The sequence below is a fragment of the Bos taurus genome, chromosome 2, assembly GCF_002263795.3.
Source record: "Bos taurus isolate L1 Dominette 01449 registration number 42190680 breed Hereford chromosome 2, ARS-UCD2.0, whole genome shotgun sequence".
Classification (NCBI taxonomy): Eukaryota; Metazoa; Chordata; class Mammalia; order Artiodactyla; family Bovidae; genus Bos; species Bos taurus.
The window spans coordinates 64,735,395-64,759,915 of record NC_037329.1 but is presented as its reverse complement, the minus strand read 5'-3'; the positions used below and the strand labels follow the sequence as shown (position 1 = coordinate 64,759,915).

The window sequence follows — 24,521 nt, the reverse complement described above, 5'->3', positions numbered from 1 at the left end:
ATAGAAACAGAGAGAGGCAGCATTGTGCACTAAGTCATAAAATCCCAAACTGGACTTTGGATCCCACCCGCCTCCTCCTTATCAATTTTTTCCTCTTTTTTAAAATCAGATTCAATTGTATGTAACTCAGCATGAGGGAAGTACTTTCATTTTTTAAATTATGAATTACACAGAAAAGAGACCTATTGTAAAGAAGAATAATATGCACATACTTTTGGAAACATTTTGATGACTGGGTCAAAAGGAAGGGGAAATGACACCTTTGGAAATGCGATCCACTCATTTGAAAGCAGGGCAGTGGCTACCCACTCCAAATGCGTTCTCATACACACAGAATTCCTTCCGAGTGGGCTCTGAAGGCAGAACGCACGGATGAGTTTCAAATGGGCAGAAAGTCACCTTAAAGCATTTTCCCCTCCATCTGGGAGTTGACACAATCGAGTTACAGGCAGAGACTGTTTATCACAGTGGCAAGAAAGTCTCTCTTCAAATTTCTCATGCTTTTATAATCAAACAATAACATCTCCAGAGTATAGGTTTTAGCTACATAAGAAACATATTGGAAATTGATTCAATGCTCCTGGCTTGGCTGTGACAATGTTTCATAACCTGGTAACCTCTCAGCTCATTCTTCCCCACTTCCTGAAAAGCTTTTAGCAGCAGCACCAGGGTGGTGAAGCAAAGATAAAGCAAACATCATCCTTTTATCTGATCCTGTGCAAAATGAGAAGAGCAGGCACTGTATCGCTGATAAGAAGATTGCTAAATGACTCTTCTCAAATTCTATCAATGGGCTGATGAACAAAATTAAGACTGACATTGATGAGTTATTTTCTCAGGCCATTTTCAAAAATGAAGGTGTTTCTTCTGAAGCAGTTACACCCCAGTTGCATGCCTGTGACATTAAAAAGTGCCCAGATCTGCCCTGTGCTGTAACAGATTGATGGCAATGCTTTCCTTTCTTTACCTTCATTTTCCTTTTTCTCTGGGCTTCCCAGGTGGTGCTAGTGGTAAAGAACCTGCCTGCCAATGCAGGACACTTAAGAGATGCAGGTCTGATCCCTGGGTTGGGAAGATCCTCTGGAGGAGAAAATGGCAAACCACTCCAGTATTTTTGCCTGGAGAACCCCATAGACAAATCTGGAGGGCTATGGTCCATAGGGTCGCAAAGAGTCAGACATGACTGAAGCAACTTAGCACCTTTCTTAAGGATTCATTCAAGTCAAGAGCATTCTGTTCCCAAGATCACCCTTCCACCTTTTTTCCCCTCAGTTGCATGTTTCATTACACAACTCAATTTCTGCCACCACAATTTGCCATAGCCCTCACCTGATCTAGCACTTTACACCTGTCTCAAGCTAAGGTATTTACTTGAATGTGTCAAACTTAATAGACACATCATAGGGAATCCTGGTGGACAGAGTATAGAGATCACCTTAACTGAGATGGTTTTTCACTAAGTATCTGTGATTGAGTTCTTAGAGTCAAGAAAGTGTCTTCCTTCCCAGCTTGACTACAGACTTCTGAAAAGCTACAAATGCCTGTCTGGCAAAAGTTTTTTTTTTTTTTTTAATCACTGCTGCTTCTCAGTTACTAATTTTTTTTTTTTTATTATTATCTTTAAGATTAAGAAGGACTGCTGATTTCAACAGCACTGATGGCACTGACAGTTCAACCTATCTATAACATCTAATCAACCCAGAATTATCTGTGGTAACATGGAGAACAAAGAGATTAAGATTCAAGAGTTGTCCACAACCTCTTACTCCTCAGACACCTTTAACTTACTCCTCAGACACCTGATGGGCTTCAGAATTGATGATGTAACTTTCTATGGGTGGTCAGGGATGTGTCCTTTCCTGCTCTTTCTTCTCTTGGCTGACCTCTCTTCTGTAGATGCTAATGAGCTGGTCAGAGGGCAGACAGGAAGAGTGTGGAAGGTGGGGGATGGATGATCTAGGTCAGCCAGGCAAAAGGAAGTCCCATTCAGCCCATACACGTGCTTTGTTTCAGACTGTACTTTGCTTTTTATCTTTTAAAAACAAATATGAACTCTATGAACACAAGAGTATATACAGCAAATAGTTACATTTAAATCACCACGACTGTAAAAGAATACATACATGCATCTTAACTCTCAGTTTTTTTTTTTTAAGGCACAATCTTTAATTTACATTTTATGTTTTAAAAAGGTACTATAAGACTGCAAAATTAAAAAGACACAAAACAGCACATATTGAAAACATTCTTTCATTTTGTGTTCTTTAAACCCAGGTCTGCTTTGGGGCAATCAACAGTACTGGCCTCTTGTGTTTTATTAGTTTTATTCATGCCAACAATTACGTGTGTGTACATGTACAAAATCATATTCACACTTGCATTTAGCTTTTGAAAAACTATGTATGTCTGTGTGTTATAGTCCTTTTTACTTTTTAAAAATTCAAGCATACTATAGGTACTATTCTGTTCCTTGCTCTTCTCATTTAATAACATATCTCAGAAATTGTTTCATATCAGTAAAGATCTCCCTTCTTTGGTTTTAAAGTTTTTTTTTTTTTTTGATGTGGACCATTTTTAAAGTCTTTACTGAATTTGTTATAATAGTGCTGTGTTTTAAATTTTGGGTTTTTGGTCCCCAGGCATGTGGGATCTTAGCTCCCCTACCAGGGACTGAATCTGCACCCCCTACATTGGAAGGTGAAGTCTTAACCACCAGACCACCAGGGAAGTCCCCCTTATTTCTTTTTTACAACTATATTATATTCCTTTATCAGAATACATTTAACTAGTACCATACTAATGAACATTTGGTTCATTCGTGACTTTTTCCTATTACTATAAACAACGTTTCAGTGCATGCATTATTTCTCATATGGGCAAGTATGTCTGTAGGATAAATTATTTGATTGGAATTTCTATTTAACAGCATTAAATAAGTGTGACTTTTATTAGATATTGCAAACTTATCCATAGAGCTTGTACTAGCACCCTCTCATCTGTAGTATATGATGCCTTTTTCCTCACATCCTTGCCAACAAAGTTTTTGTCTTCAAACTTTTTAAGCTTTTCCAATGTGATAAATTAAAAAAAAAAAGGGATCTGAGTTTGACTCAGATCCCATTAATATGGGTTTCTTTTATTATGAATGCATCTCTTTTATTATGAATGCACCTTCTTGACCCTGTTTCTGTTGATACAGCTTTTTCTCTGGCCCTCTTCTGATTCCTCCTCTCACTCTTAAGGAGCCCTGTGATGAGATGAATCCATCCCAACTCTAAGGTCAACAACTCAGTGTTTTTAAGCCACTCTTGAACCCCTTCCACTACATCCTTCTCCCACCACTTCCCCTCCGTAAGGAAACCCATTGTTGGATTTCATGCTACTTAGTAATTTACTGTGGTTTTCAAATTAGCAAAAAAGAATATAACATTGGATTACAGTTATGTATAGGTACACATGCAGAGGTGTACTGGTTTATGACGTAAAAAGTTATTACTATGCATACCTAGAAAAACCCTCGGTAAGTATGTCAGGGAATATGCATCACAGTGACACTAGCAACACTGTCATAATAGCAAAAAATGGAAAACAACCCAAATGTTTATTAACATTAGAAAGAATAAATAAAATCTGAAATTTCTCTGCTATGGAAGACTATACAACTATGAAAATGAATGAACTACAACTGCAGGGACCATCACCAATTCATTCCAAAAACAACGTTGCCAACCTAGTAGAATATTTACAGTATGATTCTATTTGTACAGTGAGCGAAAACGAAACAATAGTGTGGTAAGGCTCTACAAGTAAACTGAAGGCTATAAAACTATACATACGTGCACACACACATCTACACACACACACATACCACAAATCCTTTATTCGTTCATCTATCAACAGATCAATACTACCTTGGCTATTGTGAATAATGCTGCAGTGAACCTAGGGGTCCAGCTACCTCTTTGAGATAGTGATTTTATTTCCAAATACAACAGAGCTATCATGTGGTTTAGCAATTCCACTTCTGGGTATATATAGCAATTGCACTCAGTGGACATGAATCTGAGCAAATTTCAGGAGATAGTAGAGGACAAGGAAGGCTGGTGTGCTGTAGTTCATGGGGATGCAGAGAGTCAGACACAACTTAATGACTGAACAACAACAAGAAACTGAGGGAACTATACGGCTATTTCTGATTCCCCAGACATGGGGCCTCTACAGCAACAGGCCTTGGAAAAAACATGGGAGAAAAAAGACGAAACTTATTTAACATGCCCACTTATCACCTGTTCTGTGGGATCTTTTGCCCTACTAGCCTGTGCCACCCCCTGGGGCTTCATGTCTGCCTCTGCCCTGGCAGCTGGGATCCCTGTAGGAAGAGCACCATCCTTACCTCTCCTAAACACCCACGCATGCCTTCTTGTGCTTCTCAGTTCCCTGGCAGGAGGATGGACAAGCCTCAGGGCTCACTTCTCTAGGGTCTTGCTGGTGCTAATCTGAGAGACTCATTGAGGTTATCAGTCAGTGACACTCAGTGGGTACCCTTCCCAAACACCAGCTGTATTATATAATAAGAGACTTGAGCACTTGCACTCAGTGGGTATGATATTTATGTAATAAATATCCTAATACATTTCCTACCCTGATAGATTTCCAGGAGAGTTCTTTTGGAGCAACTCTGTAGTAACCTTGGCAGTCCATCCTTTTACATGACTATATAACTCTACTCATCATGGCATATCCCTTGTGAGAAAACAGGATGTATATTTGGCTGGTCCAAGGCTAAGGGAGAGAAAATGAAGACATATTTTTGTTTTGAAAGTCAAAGCATGAGCATCATAGTGATTGGATGGCCACTTCTTACCGTGTTGGTCTTTAAATTTTTTTTCCCACTGTCTGTGTGTTGTCTGTAGGATTAAATTCAAACATGTAGGCTTGGCTTTCAAGTTTCCCATAATCTGGTCCCATCCTACAAAAGCGCTTCTATCTGTACTTCATCCTTAGAACTTACCCTCTACTCTAGCCAAGCTGGTCATTTGTTGACTCCCTTCCCTATGGTGTGCCATATTCCTATGCCCAGGTCTTTGAATATGCTGTTTACCTCGAGTTTAAGAATATCTCTCTCCCCTTTGCTGATGAAATCCTACTCCTTAGGAAAGTGGTTCCCAAACTTTGCTGCACACACTGGCATCACCTGGGGATGTACATACTAATGACTGGCTCTCCTCCCTAGACCTTGTGATTTGAGTTTGGGAACCACTGGTATAAATGGCAAATGCTCTTAAAATTCAGTATCTTACCCTCACTCTTATCTTTTCCTTACAGATGGACACCAGAATGCCTGGCTTCACCAAAGAGGGTCTTGACATGCTGCCCAATGCACTAAATGCATATGTATGAAGAGCATGCTTTCATCTTATTTGTGACCATACTGTATCAGAATTATTTGTTTGCTTCTCTGTTTCCTTACTTGACTGGAGTTCATAGAGTGTGTTCTATGTCTCATTCACCTCCGTATCTCCAACCTCTAACATAGGACATGGCTGGAAGAAGATGCTCAATACAGGCTTGTTGAACTACACAGAACTCAGCTCACTGGTGCAATCTATAGAAGAAATATTTTATAGCAGTAAAAAAAATCACACTTTCAACTCAAAGTCTACAGCTCTCTCTCTCTCTCTAGTGGAAAAAAAAAAAAAAGAAACATAAGAGGGGGAGTCATAAACTATGATCTGGTATGCTGACAAACTGGCTTTCCAGATGGTTCAATGGTAAATATGCCTGCCAATGCAGGAGACAAGGGTTTTATTCCTGGGCCAGGAAGATCCCCTGGAGGAGGAAATGGCAACCCACTCCAGGATTCTTGGCAGGAAAATTTCATGGACAGAGAAGCCTGGTGGGCTACAGTCTATTGGGTTGCAAAGAATTGAACACTACTGAGTGACTGATATAGCCTACCAACATGCTCACAAATTCAGTATTCTTGCCTTGAGAACCCCCTGAACAGTATGAAAAGGCAAAAAAATCTGGCACTGAAAGATGAACTCCCTAGGTTGGTAGGTGCCCAATATGTCCCTGGAGAAGAGTGGAGAAACAGCTCCAGAAGGAATGAAGAGGCTGGGCCAAAGTGGAAACAATGCACAGTTGTGCATGTGTCTGGTGGTGAAAGTAAAGTCTGATGCTGTAAAGAACAATATTGCATAGGAACCTGGAATGTTAGGTCCATGAATCAAGGTCAATTGGAAGTGTTCAAACAGGAGATGGCAAGAGTGAACATCAACATTTTAGGAATCAGTGAACTAAAATGGATTGGAATGGGTGAATTTAATTCAGATGACCATTATATCTACCACTGTGGGAAAGAACCCCTTAGAAGAAATGGAGTAGCCCTCATAGTCAACAAAAGAGTCCAAAATGCAGTACTTGGATGCAATCTCAAAAATGAGATGACAGAATGATCGCTGTTCATTTCCAAGGGAAACCATTCAATATCATAGTAATCCAAGTGTATGCCCCAACCTCTATTGCTGAAGAAGCCGAAGTTGAATGGTTCTACGAAGACCTATCTTCTAGAATTAATACCAAAAAAAGATGTCTTTTTCATCATAGGGGACTGGAATGAAAAAGTAGGAAGTCAAGATATATCTGGAGTAAAAGGCAAGTTTGATCTTGGAGTACAAAATGAAGCAGGGCAAAGGCTAATAGAGTTTTGCCAAGAGAACACACTGATCATAGCAAACACCCTCTTCCAACAACACAAGAGAATACACATGAACATCACCAGATGGTCATTACTGAAACCAGATTGACTATATTCTTTGCAGCTGAAAATGGAGAAGCTCTATACAGTCAGCAAAAACAAGACCAGGAGCTGACTGTGGCTCAGATCATGAACTCCTTACTGCCAAACTCAGACTTGAATTGAAGAAGGTAGGGAAAACCATTAGGCCATTAAGGTATGACCTAAATTATATCCCTTATGATTATACAGTGGAAATGACAAATATGTTCAAAGGATTAGATCTGATAGAGTGCCTGAAGAACTATGGAAAGAGGTTCATAACATTGTACAGGAGAAATGATCAAAACCATCCCCAAGAAAAAGAAATGAAAAAGGAAAAATGGTTTTCTGAGGAGGCCTTACAAATAGCTGAGAAAAGAAGAGAAGCTAAAGGCAAAGGAGAAAAGGAAAGATATATCCATTTGAATGCAGAGTTCCAAAGAATAGCAAAGAGAGCTAAGACAGCCTTCCAAAGTGAAAAATGTGAAGAAATAGAGGAAAACAATAGAATGGGAAGACTAGAGATCTCTTCAAGAAAATTAGAGATACCAAGGGAACATTTCATGCAAAGATGGGCACAATAAAGGACAGACATGGCATGGACCTAACAGAAGCAGAAGATATTAAGAAGAGGTAGCAATAATACACAGAAGGACTATACAAAAAAGATCTTCATGACCCAGATAACCACGTTAGTGTGATCACTCACCTAGAGCCAGACATCCTGGAGCGTGAAGTCACATGGGCCTTTGGAAGCATCACCGTGAACAAACCTACTGGAGGTGCTGGAATTCCAGCTGAGCTATTTCAAATCCTAAAAGATGATGCTGTGGAATTGCTGCACTCAATATGACAGCAAATTTGAAAAACTAAGCAGTGGCAACAGGACTGGAAAGGTCAGTTTTCATTCCAATCCCAAAGAAAGGCAATGCCAAAGAATGTTCAAACTACTGCACAATTGCACTCATCTTACACACTAGCAAAATAATGCTCAAGATTCTCCTAAGGAGGCTTCAACAGTACATGAACTGAGAACCTTCAGATGTTTAAGCTGGATTTAGAAAAGGCAGAAGAACCAGAGATCAAATTGCCAACATTCTCTGGATCATAGAAAAAGCTAGAGAATTCCAGAAAAACATCTACTTCTGCTTCTTTGACTATGCTAAAGCCTTTGACTGTGTGGATCACAACAAACTGTGGAGAATTATTAAAGAGATGGGAATACCAGATCACCTTACCTGCCTCCTGAGAAACCTGTATGCGGGTGAAGAAGCAACGGTTAAAACTGGACATGGAACACTAGACTGGTTCCAATTTGGGAAAGGAGTACGTCAAGGCTGCATATTGTCACCCTGTTTATTTAACTTGTATGCAGAGTACATCATGCGAAATGCTGGGCTGGAGGAAGCACAAGCTGGAATCCAGATTGCCAAGAGAAATATCAACAACCTCAGATATGCAGATGACACCACACTTATGGAAGAAAGTGAAGAGGAACTAAAGAGACTCTTGATGAAAGTGAAAGAGGAGAGTGAAAAAGCTGGCTTAAAACTAACATTAAAAAAACAAAGATTATGGCATCCATTCCCATCACTTCATGGGAAATACATGGGGAAACAATGGAAATAGTGAGAGACTTTATTTTCTTGGGCTCCAAAATCCCTGCAGATGGTAACTGCAGCCGTGACATTAAAAGACGCTTGCTCCTTGGAAGAAAAGTTATGACCAACCTAGACAGCATATTAAAAGCAGAGACATTACTTTACCAACAAAGGTCCATATAGGCAAAGCTATGGTTTTTTTCAGTAGTCGTGTGTGGATGTGATAGTTGGACCACAAAGAAGGCTGAGTGCCGAAGAATTGATGCTTTTGAACTGTGGTGTTGGAGAAAACTCTTGAGAGTCCCTTGGACTATACGGAGGTCAAACCAGTCAATCCTATAGGAAATCAGTCCTGAATATTCTTTGGAAGGACTGATGCTGAAGCTGAAGCTCCAGTACTTTGGCCACCTGATGCAAAGAGCTGATTCATGAGAAAAGACCTGGATGCTTAGAAAGATTGAAGGCAGGAGGAGATGGGGATGACAGAGGATGAGATGGTGGATGGCCTCACAGGCTCGATGGATATGAGTTTGAGCAAGCTCTGGGAGATGGTGAAGGACAGGGAAATATGGTGTGCTGCATTCCGTGGGGTTGCAGAGTTCTCCACGACTGAGTGACTGAACACCACCACCAATACAGAACTCTCCACCAAAGCCTCATTCATGATTACCTCTGGTATTTAGAGAGAAGCACTCAAGGAGCAAGTGTATAGATGACAAAACCAGAGAACTAGCCACAAGAGAGTGAAACAAGGATTACAGGTAATGTTCTAAGCATAGGGCTTGGTAAAAAAAAGAGATACTCAATGGATGGGACTTGATACTACTATTTTCAGTCATTTTTAACCAGAAGGAACCACATGGTTCTGTTTCCATGAGTCTACCTTCATGACACGTGGGATTTATATTTCAGGCTTCCAGATGCAAAGCTTTCCCTTGGAAGTTTGTTGCTTGTCAATATAAATGGACGAACTCAGTGCAGCCACAATAGAAGCTTCCACGGCCAAGCTATTACTCTGTAATATCTCTGAAATGCCATTTGTAATATTTGGAAATGCAGAAATATTAACATCCTGGGAAGTATTAACAATTTAAATTATGTAAAATCACTCCTCCCTATTCCTCATCCATAGTCACCACTATCCATGCAGTTTCCAGTTCAGAACCAATCTGTTACTAGTCAACAGAACATTATCTATCAAAATTGCTATTGAGAACCTTTATACTTCCCCCTCACGTTTGTTTTGATGATCAGCAGCTCACTCTTTCTACAGTTAAGCCTACACATATCAGCATGCTATTCAAAATGTGCCATTTGACTCAAATGGTCTTCCACTCAAAAAGCTGTGAAAATCTGATCAACTTTCTGAGATATTTTAATTTGTACTATGAAAGTCATTCCCTTTACATTAAATTTCTAAACTTTTTCAAATTTTCTCAGTGGGGAAAATTAGTAATAGTCTTGAAATAAGACAGATAATTATCAAGGAGTTTAATTGATTGGCAGCTACAGTACTGGAAGCCCTGGTGCCCTGCTGGTTTTAATTTTAGAGAAAGGAAAATTCTAGCTGCACTGTACTCCATAGAAAATTTATTTGAACCTCTAAACTTTGTGGCTAACCAGTGATATGGTCATAAATATGGTGGTGGCAAACTAATTAAAGTTCAATACATTTCCTCAAAAAGTTAGTCAAAGTGAAGTGTACAAATAGAGACCAGTGGTAGTTTAGATCATGCAAAACTAGCATAAATCATTGAAATTAATTACATCTTTCCCAACAACTCTTCAAATTTATTTTCCTATGGTCTTCTTAAATGACAGCGAAAATTTATTTGTTACTATCAAGAAGATAACCTTGGTAGGGGGCAAGCAGCAGGTTAGATTGCTACATGTCCTCTAATATTCATTGTCTTTTTCTTCCAGAGTTACGAGAACCTCCATTTATTTTTAGTTTGTTTTTCTGGACCTATGTCCTCCTGCCTGGATTAATGTTTCTTCTCCTGTGTGACTAAGTGCCAGCCAATGGAGTGCTACCCAAAGGACGGGTCAAGCAATGGGAAGTATTCTTAAAGGGATGGACCATATCCTTCCTCATCGCTCTTCCTTCCTGTGGGTTGGAAAGTGGACATAAAGGATGGTTTTTTAACAGTCCTCTTGAGCCAGAAAGTGGCCTTGGGAATGGAAACCATATGAAGCAGAGAAATGAAAAAGGAGGAGGCTGAGACTGTGCCATCAGCCTGACCCACCTCCCTGTGGCCTGTCATGTGTGACAGAAAGAAATTTCTGTTCTTATTCGAATAAATTACTGTAATTTGAGTTTCTTTCCCTCCCATATGAACCTAATCCTACTGGTGCTAACAATTAGGGAAATCCAGTCTTGGATTGAAAAATAACTGTGAACTAGCTAACTGAAACTGTATAATCCATGTATGGACAACCACCATTGACCATACTGTGTGTGTGTGCTCAGTCGCACAGTCGTGTCCCACTCTTTGGGACCCCATGGACTGCAGCCCGCCAGGCTCCTCTGTCTATGGGATCTTCCAGGCAGGCATACTGGAGTGGGTTGCCATTTCCTACTCTAGTGGGTCTTCCCGACCCAGGAATCGAAATTGTGTCTGTGTCTCCTGCATTAGCAGGAGGATTCTTTACTGCTGTTCCATCCGAGAAGCTCCTAAACAAATCACATTAGGACTTTAATACAATAAAGTATTGAACAGATTTTGGAGTTCTTTCCATTCAGATGAGATAAATATCTAGGCTTGTGTTCTTGTTCTCCAGGTAACTGAGGTACTTGATTCAAGAATCTGTGAGACCCTCCCTATCACTTGAAGAACCACAGATACAGATATATCAACAACAGGTCAGGTCTTCTCTTTTCTACTGCATAAAAGAGATGCTGCATTTGCTGCCCTTCATTGCAATCTGGTGTAAAGATTCCTCAACAATGATAACTATAAATCATTTGACTCTTTTATCCCTTCTATTTCTACCAGACTCCAGACCAGACACATTACTACCATGGATTAGGTACTTTATGGTTGGACAGTAAGAACTTACAAGAGCAAGTTCTGTGTGCTACAGAGGTAAGAATGGCCATTGCACCAGGAGATTCAAATCTTCTCTATTTGGTTCAGCGTGGCCTTGTCTTATTTCTTCACTTTCAGGCAGGCCATTACGCAAAGTAGGGTTATATTCAGCAAAATAACTCATTTCCTCGCTACACTGCTTCTTGTACTCTTCATTGTCTGAAGTCAGGTTAATTCCTGTCCTTTCTTCTTCACCCTATAATTTGCTTAAATCAGTGTGTGCCTGAAATGTTACTTCCCCAGAGTTCCTCTTAACTAGAGGTAAAATTTTTCTTGAGTCCCTGTTATAATGCAAATACATCATCTGAAAAAAAAAAAATAGCTGTTTAATCTAACTTACGGACATGCGTAAGTTTACCAGATTAGACACCTAAAGTTTATATGGAAACAAGGAATAAGAAAGCAAGACACCTTGGGGAAATGGAAATAAAGTGATGCACTCCAGTACTCTTGCCTGGAAAATCCCATGAACGGAGGAGGCTGGTAGGCTGCAGTCCATGGGGTCACTGAGGGTCGGACATGACTGAGCGGCTTCACTTTCACTTTTCACTTTCATGCATTGGAGAAGGAAATGGCAACCCACTCCAGTGTTCTTGCCTGGAGAATCCCAGGGATGGGGGAGCCTGGTGGGCTGCCGTCTATGGGGTCGCACAGAGTCGGACACGACTGAAGTGACAGCAGCAGCAGCATGGTCTGTTAAGTAAGTCAAAGTGGGTGCTTACTGAGCATCCATAATCCTCCTGCTAATATATTAGCTGCTGTAAGACTATTTGGGAGTGATGAAGAAGGACAATAGAAAAGCTCTTGGAGGCAGTTACTGAGTTGGGGAGGACAGCACCAAGGCAACTTCACAGAGCTAAACAAAGAAAACTTGATCCTCAAGATACTCAGAACTAGACCACATCCCGTGTCACACTCTCCTCTGGTAGTGGGAGACAGAAGGGGTCCTTTAGAAGAGACTAGGAGTATACGTAGCCAATAAGGGAGAGTAAACAAATTGTGTTCCACAATGAGGCACTGGAACATTTGCCCACTGTGCTACTGGACAAATTATTCTTTGTAACTCTGTAACAGGGAAGAACAAATCTGACTCCATATTAGGCCCGTTCTTTTTCTCAAGCTTAGTCATGCTGGCTCTGCACCTTCTATAAAAGCACAGTTACCTATACCTTGAAATATATAGAATTGCCTATTCTCACGACTCTGACCTTTTAGGGTCCAATCATACAGAGATAAAATGTTGCAGAACAGAGAATAATATTTGTCTTATTGGAGGTTTAAAAGGAATACTGTGATCTGACCTATGTGGACAGCTGCAAGAACAAAGTCAGTCTCGGTCTTGATTCCAAGACCAAGAAGTCTGCAACAACTAACCACAGCCCTCCCTCTCCCTCTCTTGGCCCTTAAAAGTGCTTTGCTGAAACCCATCCAGGAGTTTGGGGTCTTATTAGGCACAAGAAACCCAGGGCCTTGGAATAAACCTTTCTCTGCTCCAAACTCGGATGTTTCGCCTTGTCGGCCTCACTGTGTGTTGAGCATGCAAACTTCACTCCATAACAACTCTTTTAGATTTGGGGAAATACCACACATCTTTCACTTCACAAGAGTTTACCATGCAGCCTTGATTTCTTGGTTATCATTTAATTCTGCTTCGCTTCTTCCTCAAATTCTTCAAAAGACATCTCTTCCTCTTTAAAGGAATTTCCAAATCCTCTGTCTCTTCTTAGGAGATTATTTTTGATGCTATCATTAGCTGATGTTTTTAATATGAGGTAATGTTATTTGAATTCCTACTGATCACTTAATCTTATTAGATAATTAGCATAATACACTGGGTGAATCTGTTAAACAGCAAGAAAGAACAATTGGTGTTTGTGATCATTCATGTTAATACTTCTATTAGGCTAGTATGGTCATTTGCTTGTTGCTTATTAACATGAAAGTATGATATTTATTAGGGCAATTTTAAAGAAAAAATCTAGTTGTATTACTTCATTCATGAATCTTGAATTTCAATATAGAGCAAGTTAACAATGTCTTGTTTTGTAATCAACTCATACCATTTTGATTAAACTGACATGATTATCCTTAACCACAGAAATATAAACATTCAGTTTCACAGATTTTCTGATTGTTGTTCTTTGTCAAAGATATTAGCAGCTGTTTGGTTTTAAGACCATATTTAGATTTGCTCAGTTTCTGAGAAAATTGGAAATATACGATGGTTGTAAATATTGGGAAGATACGTGATAAGACTTAGCTTAGACAAAATGAAGAACTTGGGGATTTTCGGGTGCTAAAATATTTTTTCAGTCATTTTTGTGCAATAAAAATAAATAACCACTTGATTTGTAGACTGTCACTCAGTCTTGAAATGGATGAACTTTTTAAAAGGCCTGTGGTAATATTATTGATTGTCTTATTGATTGTCGAACTCAGAGAACATTTCACCCCTCTTCTCTCTGCTATCTCATGCAATAGGGGCTGGGAGGCAACATACTGACTTTCCCAGCTTCCTGTGCACCTAGGATTGGCTTTAGGATCTGGTTCTCATTGATGACATGTAATATTAAGTCTACAGTGGGGAGGATTCTGAAAAGTTTTTACTTTTCCTTACACTTTGTGTCCTGAATATAGCTGGGATGCCTAGAGTGGTAGGAATCAATTTTCAACCAGAAGTGACAAGGATGTGGACCAAAAAACCCAAACAAACAGGGCTTTAGATAGCACTGATGAGCTGCTGCTCCTCTTTTACATTTGCCTTCCTTCAGACTTTTAATTACATAAGATGATTCAGTGACTTTATTACTTAAGTCATGGCTAGTCAGTTTTGTTGTTACTTGCTGCCAATAGCAGCTTGTTCAGATCAATCTCCGCTAGTTTGAGGAGATGAGTCTACAATTATGTGAAGACCAAGTCAGTTCTCTATCAGGAACAGAGTTCAAATTTGCTTCCAAGGAGAGTATTCTAAACCAGTACTTTTCAGAAGAATTTTGTGTGATGATGGACATGTTCATACAGGCCATACAGAATATGTGGCCATTGAACACTTGAAAAGTGGCTAATGCAACTGAAAAATTCAGTTTTAATTTTATGTAGTTTTAATGAATTTAAGTTGAGTCTCAACTACACTTGACTACTGGCTATCATGTCAAACAGTATAGATCTAAAGGATTGCTAGTCTAAAGTACCCAGATAACTATAGCTCTCTTGAACAAAATGCAGCCTCTAGCTTTATATATGTTACTGTAAAAGCCCAAGAATGGTTCATTATAGAAAAATGATGACTCAGTGGGGCTTTACACAGTGCCATTTTTGAAGGTTGCTGAATAATATTTAACTTGCATATTAGCTAACTATCAGTATTGATACTAATTTAAGCATTTTACATTGACAACTGTACTACAGGATGTCTTTCTGGAATAAAAATATTTAGATTCCACTCATTTTGTTGTTTGTTAAGATTTTTATATTCCCAATTACACCAGAAAAGAATAACAATAGTGTGCCAATCTTATTAAACTTTGGGGGTACAATAACTCTCTGAGACAAACTGTAAGTTGTAGCTGGGAGAAGAGAGCTGGGTAAGCTAGAAAAACAGCTGCAAAACACACCAACATGGAGCCAGGCGTGGTGAGATGCTGAGAGTTGGCAGCTAAAGGTAGTCAGGGAAAGAACAGGTAGAGGCGTAGTGAATACTGATAACAGAAACCGACATCTGTGGGGCCGTCCTACCCCAGAGTACAGCAATCAGTACTGTCTATACACCCAAATGTGATTTGAAAAAATGACTCTTCATGCTTTGAAGTTTTGTGTAAAACTAAATAATTAGCATGCTTACATTCACAGCTATTTCTAGAGCCCAAGGAACAATTAATTTTGCAAACGTCCAAGATGGCCTAGAGCTGTTATCACGTCTTCTATTTCCTGACAAGGATCACAGTCATAGACAGCTACTCTATTACCAGTTAGCTCCTGGCTGAGGGAAACAGGCTGGGAAAATTCCTTTGTGTTAGAAACCTGAGTCCCTTCAATGTAGGCTCATGCAAAATTCTAGGACAGAGCTGACAAGCCAAATATATCTCTGAGACAGGACTACCTATAATCAGGGTTCTTAGAGAAATGTAAAGAAAATGAGTTGGAGATTTTGGCAAGCTGTAAATACTTAATCTGGGGCTTCCCAGGTGGTTCAGTGGTAAAGAATCCACCTGCCAATACAGGAGACACAGGTTTGATCCCTGGGTCAGGAAGATCCCCTGGAGAAAGAAATGGCAACCCAGTCTAGTATTCTAGCCTGGAAAATCCCATGGACAGAGGAGCCTGGTGGGCTACAGTCCATGGGATTGCAAAGAGTCAGACATAACTGAGTGACTAAACAACAACAAAAACAGTATCTATTTAGTTCTCTGGGTAAAACATATTCAATTAAAAAAAGTGTTCAATATAACAAGTTGCTGCTCCATGTTTCAAGCCAATAGTAGTGCTTCCTGAGACAGTTATAGAAACTGGATCAATTCAAAGTTGATTTTATCCTCAGAAATTATTTATATCAGTATCATTTTCATTGCATATTGACAAGGTCTCACCTTAGTTTGCATTGCATTCCTTTGTAAACACCTATGTTTCCTTCATAGGTTCTGCTTTGACCCATGTATTTTATGGTAGTTTCCAATATTTAAGATAAAGATAACCATGTATCAGAAGTTAAAATCCTATCCTGGTAGAAGTGGGCATAAGACATGTTCTTTAAGAACATGCCCTGTCTGAAATAAGGTTGCATGTAGAAAATGTCAGTTAAAGACATATGGAGCCATGGATTTTTACCTATGGTATGGCTCTGAAATGCAGAATCTGCGACTGTATCTTCTTCATCCTCTTGCAGGTGATCATTTGCCTCTCTTACCTGCAGAAACAAGGAAATACTGTGAGTTCTTATGTGTTATATTAAACTGATTTTGTAATCCTCAGAATATTGGTGCATTCTATAACAAACATGGGTATGTATGGGTATGTATGTGTCTGAGTGTATGTTCACATATACACACATATTTTCTTTACTTCATTTACCCTACTCTACTGCTTGGCTTTATTACAAGTTTTAATTATAAGAGCATATTTTCAGAAATATAACCCCAGCTCTTACATGGTATCTGATTCTGCAAAGATTTTCGAGATAACAGCTTTAGGTTCTTCTTCTTTTTTTTTTTAATACTTAATAAAGTCAGTAACACAGAGCTGTTAGGAAAAATTAAGTCTAAGGAAACATAATTCTTTCAGGGACAGTGACCACCCCATAAGTTATTTTAATGAGAACAAAGAAATACACTTAGATCTTTTGACCTTTTCCTAGAATATAATTCTAAGAAAATGTTATTTTGTTTTTGCTCTTTCCAGAATGAAATGTGAGGTGACTATGATGCGTGCTCAGTGAACTAGGATGGTGACAAATTTATTTAGATTTTTTTCAGGTCAAAAACATCCTCCTTATATTTCAGCTGGGATATTCAGAGGAGTATCAAATGGAACTTGAGCAAGAATCTAATAAAATCACAGTATTTCACAAATGAGAATTTTGAAATCCAGCAACTTTCTTTAAAGATACCATAAATGCCAACACTGGAACTACAACTCATGTCCCGTACTTCCCAGTCTAGTAGCAGTAGTAATAAAAACAGCCAATGCTTAACTACTATGCATCAGGAGCTGTTTAGGTTCCCCACACCTATTCTCTCATAACCCTCACAATGCTAAGAGGTTAAGTGCTATTGTTAGCTCCATTTTGGAGATAAGGGCCCTGAAGAAACAGAAAAGATAAGCAGTTGTCCAGGTGGTGAAACCCGGATTCAAACACAGCAAATCTGGTTTCAGATTTGTGTTCATTTGGTGAAATTTTGTTATTCTCAAATTTCCACTGAACAATGTCAGTGTAGACTTGGCCAGAAAGTCAAGATAGCTATGGTCCTTGGCAGAATGGTCCTGAATATCTCTTTGAGAGTGCATTCCAGCCACCCAGTGATAGTCATGTGAACTGTGCAATGAATGCACTGGGGGTTCACTAGAGGTTGTCAGTGAATTTGTTCAGGGGTTCGAGTTGAAGGCTGAGAAACCATTATTTTATACTTACAATATAGAAAGTCATATACTTGTGAACTGACCTTGAGCTAGACTTAGATTTCTACTTTTTACCTCTTACTTTTTATAATTCATGGAATAAGACCAATTATTTACATTTCATGACTGTGGCTCCAATAACAGAAGTAACTGGTGCATGATCCACACATACTAATAGCTAGAAGATGGCACACTCAAGGGGGTTTGTCAACGGCTATCTGAACCCTCACAAGAAGAGTGTGCTAAGGGCTGAGTACCCAGAGGCCATGCTTCATCTCTTTCTCTCCCCATCATCTGTCTGCTGTTGGCACTGTTTTGTTAGCACATCTGGAGGAAGGGAGTTAGGGAGTAAGGGAAGAAGACCACGATCAACTAGCTCTGTTTCTAGTATTTATGGAAGGCAGATAGGAACATCTCTGTGAGCATCATCAAGACTATGTTACTTATTTGCCTTCCAAAGTTCCCCTAGCTCAGTGACCTCTTGTAACAAAGCTGCCAAGAAACCCAAAAGGAGGGAGATCCAAACACCTTCATTTCCATTAAGAATTCAACAGGAAATTTCTATCCTCATTTATAGAAATATCAAGGAAGTCTATTTATATTTTCAAACCATTCCAGCACTTATAACAGGATGCTCCATATTTTCCCACACCTGTTATGTAAAATAGTATTTCCTTTAGGTTTTTCTAAACCAACCAATTTTAAACTTGAATGGGGTGCTGCAAGGTGGGTGAGTCAACATCTCCGTCAGTCTATGAAATACTGAACAAAAGAATCCAATAATTAGAATGAGGTTATCATCTTGGGAGATAAAGCAAAAGAGGCTTAGAGAGGGTTGGTGATCTCTTCAAGGTTATAAAAGAATTTCAGTTTTAAGAATGGGCACTCTTGACCCCTATTCATCACTGTAATTTAATTTTTTCAGAGTGTACCATATGGTCACACTCATCCTTTCCAGAACTTCCCAAGAACTACTGTATCTTTCTTAGTGTCTAGCAATTAGGTAGGCAGTATTCCAAATACACAAAAACCATATTTTCATTTAAGAGTAGGAAAAAATTTTCTGTGTGTGTGTGTGTATAAGTGCCCTGTTTCTCTTCCCAATGTTTTCTGTGGAACTTCACTACCACCTCTGTTCAAGTATCATTTTTAAGAAGGAAAATAAAACCATCTTGAGGTCCTACCTATTAGCTCCTTGTCAGAACTTTTCTAGGGAATTAAGTGCTTAACAGCAAATGCTAAATGTGGCCTCTTGGGTATTTATCAGAGGAACTGGGCTTGTATTCAGGCCTCTAGTTCCTTCAGCTCCTCTGGGCTAATGATCCATGAGGAGCAGATGACCCATGAGGGGAAATTTTGAATTGGAAGGGGATGGATGAAGAATCAACAAAGGAATGGAAAATAGGGTAGTGTCTTAGAATGGCACACTTGTCAGCTCTAATTATCCATACAAATAGATTTCAATGCAAAGTGGTGAGTAATTAAAAAAATCCATTTGCCTATGGAAATGAGGGGCATAATTTATTTTGGCAGCAGATTCCCCTTGCTAATTATATTTTTCATAGGCTGAAATTAAAATTAATTTTCATTCTTGATCACACAGGGTTTGGATGTTGGCAAAAGGTTGTGGAACTTCTAGGAGGCAAAGGGCTGCCAGCTTAAGAGGAAGAATTTGTCAAAGTGAATTCTTCATGTGGCAAAGCACTTCATGGATGGGAATGGTCACAAAACCAAAAAGTCTGATTCAGCAAACAATGGTGTTTAGAGATTTAGAATTTCTTCAGCCATTGCTCTACCAGAAACAGATACAAATCAAAGTCAGTAATGTCCCACTTGGTAAGAAGTATTAATGGCAAGAGATTCATGGACAACAAGTACGGGCTTTTTTCTTTTGGCCACACTATGGGGCATACAGGATCTTAGTTTCCCAACCAGGGACAGAATCCATACCCTCTGCATTGAAAGCACTAAGTCTTAACCACTGGACTGGCAGGGAAGTTCCGAATGTGGGCTAATTTGGTTTCAGTTTGCTGCCAGTACTTTGGGCATCTTCTAATGGTGCATGTACCTTCAACTTTTGCCCATCTTTTGAGCTCTGCAGTTGTAGTCAAGAGCTTACTAAATACCAGTTTCCAAAAAAAAAAAAAAAAAAAATACCAGTGTCTAACAAGTAACTATTAAATGTCACTGTGCCCATTATATTCTATTAACCTCTCCCATTAGAAAAGGCTGGGAGGAATGAGTTACAAAGGACACAAGAGGCAACAGGGAAAAAATAATTCACTGCTGACAAATATCTACATAATTGCAGAATAAAATCCAGTATTTGGGGACATCCTTCACTTAGAATTCTGTGTATATTTCTTCTTTGAATCATCCTAACATGAATTGCTTTCCCAGAAAACAACATTTTGATGTTAAAGCTCATTGAAAAGGAAAAGAACATAATGAACCTCTGTGAGATGAGAGAAGTGATCTTTGGAGGGAAAACTTCTGGAAGGCATTACCTTTAGAAAGTCAGTCATTTAGAAAGCTTTGCAGGAGGAGGGTAAAATAGGCATGCTTCTTATTAGCATCCAAATAGTATTTAGAACAGAAGTGTTCAATTAAAGATGTTGAAATTATAAAATTTTGCAGAACTTAATAAGATGATAACAATTTGTGTAATTATTGTACTATTTTATACTACTTCATCACCACAACCTTAATGGGGTTGAATTTGATACTTTATTATTAGCATATGTGATTTTTTCCAGCCTCTGTGACACTAGGTAAAGAGAATACTCATAATTTAAATTAAAATACCCATATTAAAATGGCCTTCCCTTTCCAGGTATATGATCTTGTTAATTTTGTTAGTGATTTTTATTTTGTCCAGTGACAGTTAAATAGGATCTGTTCCTTTGAGACTTCTCATTTCAGAAAATTATCTAAATTCATAGAAAGGAAGGATCTACAGCCTATACAAAGGAGAATGCATTTCTTTCTGACTTATTTACTTAATACTGATGCAATCTTTTCCGGGGATGCCTTTTTCCCCTCTTATAATGATTTTGCATAATTTACGTAAAAGTATAAAGTAATATGGCCCTTGTCAAAATTACACAAAAATTAGAGTTAAGTGGGCTGTAAATCATGCCATAAATGGGGACATAAGCCTTTAATTAAGGCTCTGAAAACAGAAAATATTTAATTTGGTAAAGTGTTAATGGGATTTTTACACATATTTTAGAAAGCATCTAGCAATCTTGAAAATGGATATGCAGTCACCAATGAATTAAGTAGAGGTGTGCTACATACAGGGACTTGTTAAATCACAGAAATAATTTTTCTATTATATTACTATAGATTAAAATAAAGGCATCCCAGGTGGAGCAGTAGTAAAGAACCTGCCTGTCAATGCGGATTGGCAGCACAAGAGACTCAGGTCTGATCCCTGTGTCAAGTAGACCCCCTGGAGAAGGAAATGGCAACCCACTCCAGTATTCTTGCCTAGAAAATACCATGGCTAGAGCAGCCTGGTGGAGAAGGCAATGGCACCCCACTCCAGTACTCTTGCCTGGAAAAACCCATGGAAGGAGGAACCTGGTAAGCTGCAGTCCATGGGGCCGCTAAATCGGAAACGACTGAGCAACTTCACTTTCACTTTTCACTTTCATGCATTGGAGAAGGAAATGGAAACTCACTCCAGTGTTCTTGCCTGGAGAATCCCAGGGACGGGGCAGCCTAGTGGGCTGCCGTCTATGGGGTCACACAGAGTTGGACACGACTGAGGTGATTTAGCAGCAGTAGCAGCAGCAGAGCAGCCTGGTGGGCTGCCGTCCATGGGGTTGCAAAGAGTCAGTTACAACTGAGTGACTGAACATACAGACACAGATTAAAATAATGAAAAAGCTTTAGGACTCTCATGATTATATATAGTCTTAGTTTGTAAAGGGCAAGGATGATGGTATATTATGGCATAAAAATTTTGGGGGGAGCTGCATCTCACATTATTCAGAATCTTAGTTCCTGACCAGGGATGGAACCCATATCCTCAGCAGTGGAAGCACAGAATCTTAACCACTGGAACTCCAGGGAAGTTCTTGGTATGATTTTTGAAGAGTGATTTTATTCAGGGAAAAAGTATGCTATTGCTTTCACGCAAAATAACTACTGTGAGAAGAATTTTTTGCAACACACTTGTAACACAAGAAGCAGATAGCAAATTTACCTTGAGCCCTAGTAGAGGAAAATTCCCTTAAACTCTTGATTTTAAAAGGTTAATGAGCATTCACATCAGTGTGCTCTGGTATTAGAATGTATCTTATTTTGCATCTAATTTCCTTTCCATATAGGCTGATAACATATAATAAATAGGTTTTCACTGCTATTCTTTTAATAGTCCCAAAGGGGATTATGGCCATTGTCCTTTCTGGAATTAGTAATTTTAGTCCAATCCATGTTGATAATCATAGAGATGAAAAAAATTGCATTTTACATCTGAAAAAATGACTAGCATGTCAACTATCTAGGTTAATAATATTTCTTTATATTGAAAGCTTCCCAGCATGTCTTAATTTCCTCTTGCAGCTAACTAGAAAACTAGTCTATGAGACCCAGGTTCAATCCCTGGGTCAAGAAAATCCTGAAGAAGGGAATGGCTTCAGTATTCAGTATTCACTCCAGTATTCTTGCCTGGAAAATTCCATGGACAGAGGAACCTGGAGGACTACAGCGCATGGGGTCATAAAGAATCAGACATGACTGAGTGACTAACAGCTGATGGATTATATATACTTGGAGTGGTTAGGGAATCCTTGTTCTCAGAAAACAATAAGAGTGTTTCTTGCAGATACTCTGGGAAGACGAAATGAAACTTGTTACTACATTGTAAAAGACTGAAAATGAGAGAGCAAGGCAAATTACTTTCCCATTAGGAAGTAATAGGAAAGAAAAAATGAAATTGTAAAAGCCAAACAGAGTTGTTCCCCCCCCCTCCTTTTTGGTATTTTTGTACAGTGAAGATATACCCCAAGCTGTCAGAACCATCTTAAATGGGGCATAGTTAAATTGAGTGCCTCTGATAAGGGGCTCTGCCAGGCTATCAAAGTTTTAGATCAGCTGGATTGAATTTCCAGCATATTGCACATTTCCACACATTTATTCTCTCTCTTTCTTTCAGTGACACTACAAGGGCAGCCTTATATACACTTCTAATTTGAGATTTTATAATGCAAGGGACATCTACATTTTCAAGAAAGGGTGATATCATGGAAGCCAAGAGCAAGAATAAGGGGAAAGAAAAAAAACTTTTGCAAAGAACGTAGTCTGCATACCATTTCAGAATCTGAAAAAAAAAAGACCTTGTAGTTTTTACAGTAAAGAGGTGTTTGAAAAAAAAAAAAAAAAGCATTTAAGTGTACATTTGTTTCAAATTAAAGTGAAATTTTAAGGAACCCTAGAGTTTAATTATTATTAACTAATAATTAATAATAATGTCAAATCGGATTACTACTAAAATCTCCTCTATCCTTGAACCACTCCAGAAAAACATGACTAATTCCTAAATTTTTCAGGTTTTCCTGAAAAAGGAAAGAAAAAAGGTAGTACATAGTATATTTTACAATCTTTTATTATGAGTACACAAATATATGGATATGGTAATTCTGAAAAGAGATTTTTTTTTTGTTTGAGTGCTTTAAAGTTTCCATAAAGGAACAATGAATATCACAAGATCAATGATGCAAGAACAGAAAGAATTTAAGGAGAGGAAGTTCAATTTAAGATAATTTTAAAACAAAAATATTTGAAACTAGCATATCCTGGGGAAACATCTTTTATTCATTTTTTTAAAAGGAAATTACCCCCTGAGTTCTGAACCTCATAGTTAAAAAACAAAATGATAGGGAGTCAAGTTCCAAAAACGATACCTTGAATCTTAACTCCTTCTATCTTAGGTAGGATTAATCAGTATAAACAACTTAAGGAAAAAAGGGGAAATGCTTAAATCAAATCATCAAAATAGGCAATATTCTCTAAAATTGTTTTGCACTTTTATTTTTTCTAATCATTTTCATTCCCTTCTGCGTTGCTGGAAATGATGGAAATAATCACCATAACGAATTCCCAGCACGAGGGTACAACGTGAAGGTGAACACCCACAGCATCACTGCCTGCCCTGTGATCACACCAAGGTTCTGAAAAGAGAGCTACAAAAGAAAGCAGCGTGGGTGGAGGGAGCTGGGACCCTTCCAGTCTGGCTGCCATCATTCTGTTACAGTGTCTCCATGACTTCTCTCTCTCTTCTCTTTGGCTTTAACTTTTTCTTTCTTGGTCATCTCTTGCCTGTATTTTCATCAGTAAAAAGTAGACAGAACCCAACTAGCCCATATAGGGACCTAACAGTTTATAACCAGGATGGTGCAGTACTTACCAGGGAGCCTTTCGGTTTTTCCATATCTGCTTTGGTTTTGATGTTTTTCTTGTGGTTTCCTTGAGTGCTGAGAGAGCTGCTGGTGAGACAGGAGCCCTGGGAGCTGCCCTTTAACACACTCCTACAGGAGAGACTATTTGATCCACTTTCTGTCTGTTGAGCTGCTTTCTTATCAACTCTGCAGGTAGAAAGTGATTCCTCTGATCAATTACATTGCTCTTCTTCAATCACTCTATTTATCCCAATCCTTTAATGTTTAAAGTAACCTCCATATATCTCTTTGTCTTTAAACCTTTGAGTGGTAAGTGTATCTCACTGGCCTTGGTCAAATCTGCATCTGCTATTCCAGCAGTGTATCAATTTAGATTTGATAATACAATAATTTGTTTTCATTTTTATGATTGCTTGTGAGATGAGGTAGGGTATAAGATAAAAGCCTGTGAGGAGTGATTGCTAAATATGTTTCTCTTTTTCTCCATTTTAACTCATTCCTATTGGTGTATAGCCGATTAACAATGTTGCCA

General features: G+C 38.8%; 1 protein-coding gene across 4 annotated transcripts in view; it reads right to left on the bottom strand.

Annotated features, from left to right (window-relative positions):
* NCKAP5 (NCK associated protein 5) overlaps positions 1 to 24,521 on the bottom strand; it is a 1,102,414-nt gene that overhangs the window by 113,490 nt on the left and 964,403 nt on the right. For all 4 annotated transcript variants that reach the window (XM_024980953.2, XM_010802114.4, XM_015475847.3 and 1 more), the window contains 2 exons: positions 23,998 to 24,175; positions 16,296 to 16,374 (listed from right to left, as the gene is read on the bottom strand). In XM_024980953.2, coding sequence (XP_024836721.1) covers positions 16,296 to 16,374; positions 23,998 to 24,175 — 257 coding nt within the window. The remainder of the gene's footprint in view (positions 1 to 16,295; positions 16,375 to 23,997; positions 24,176 to 24,521) is intronic.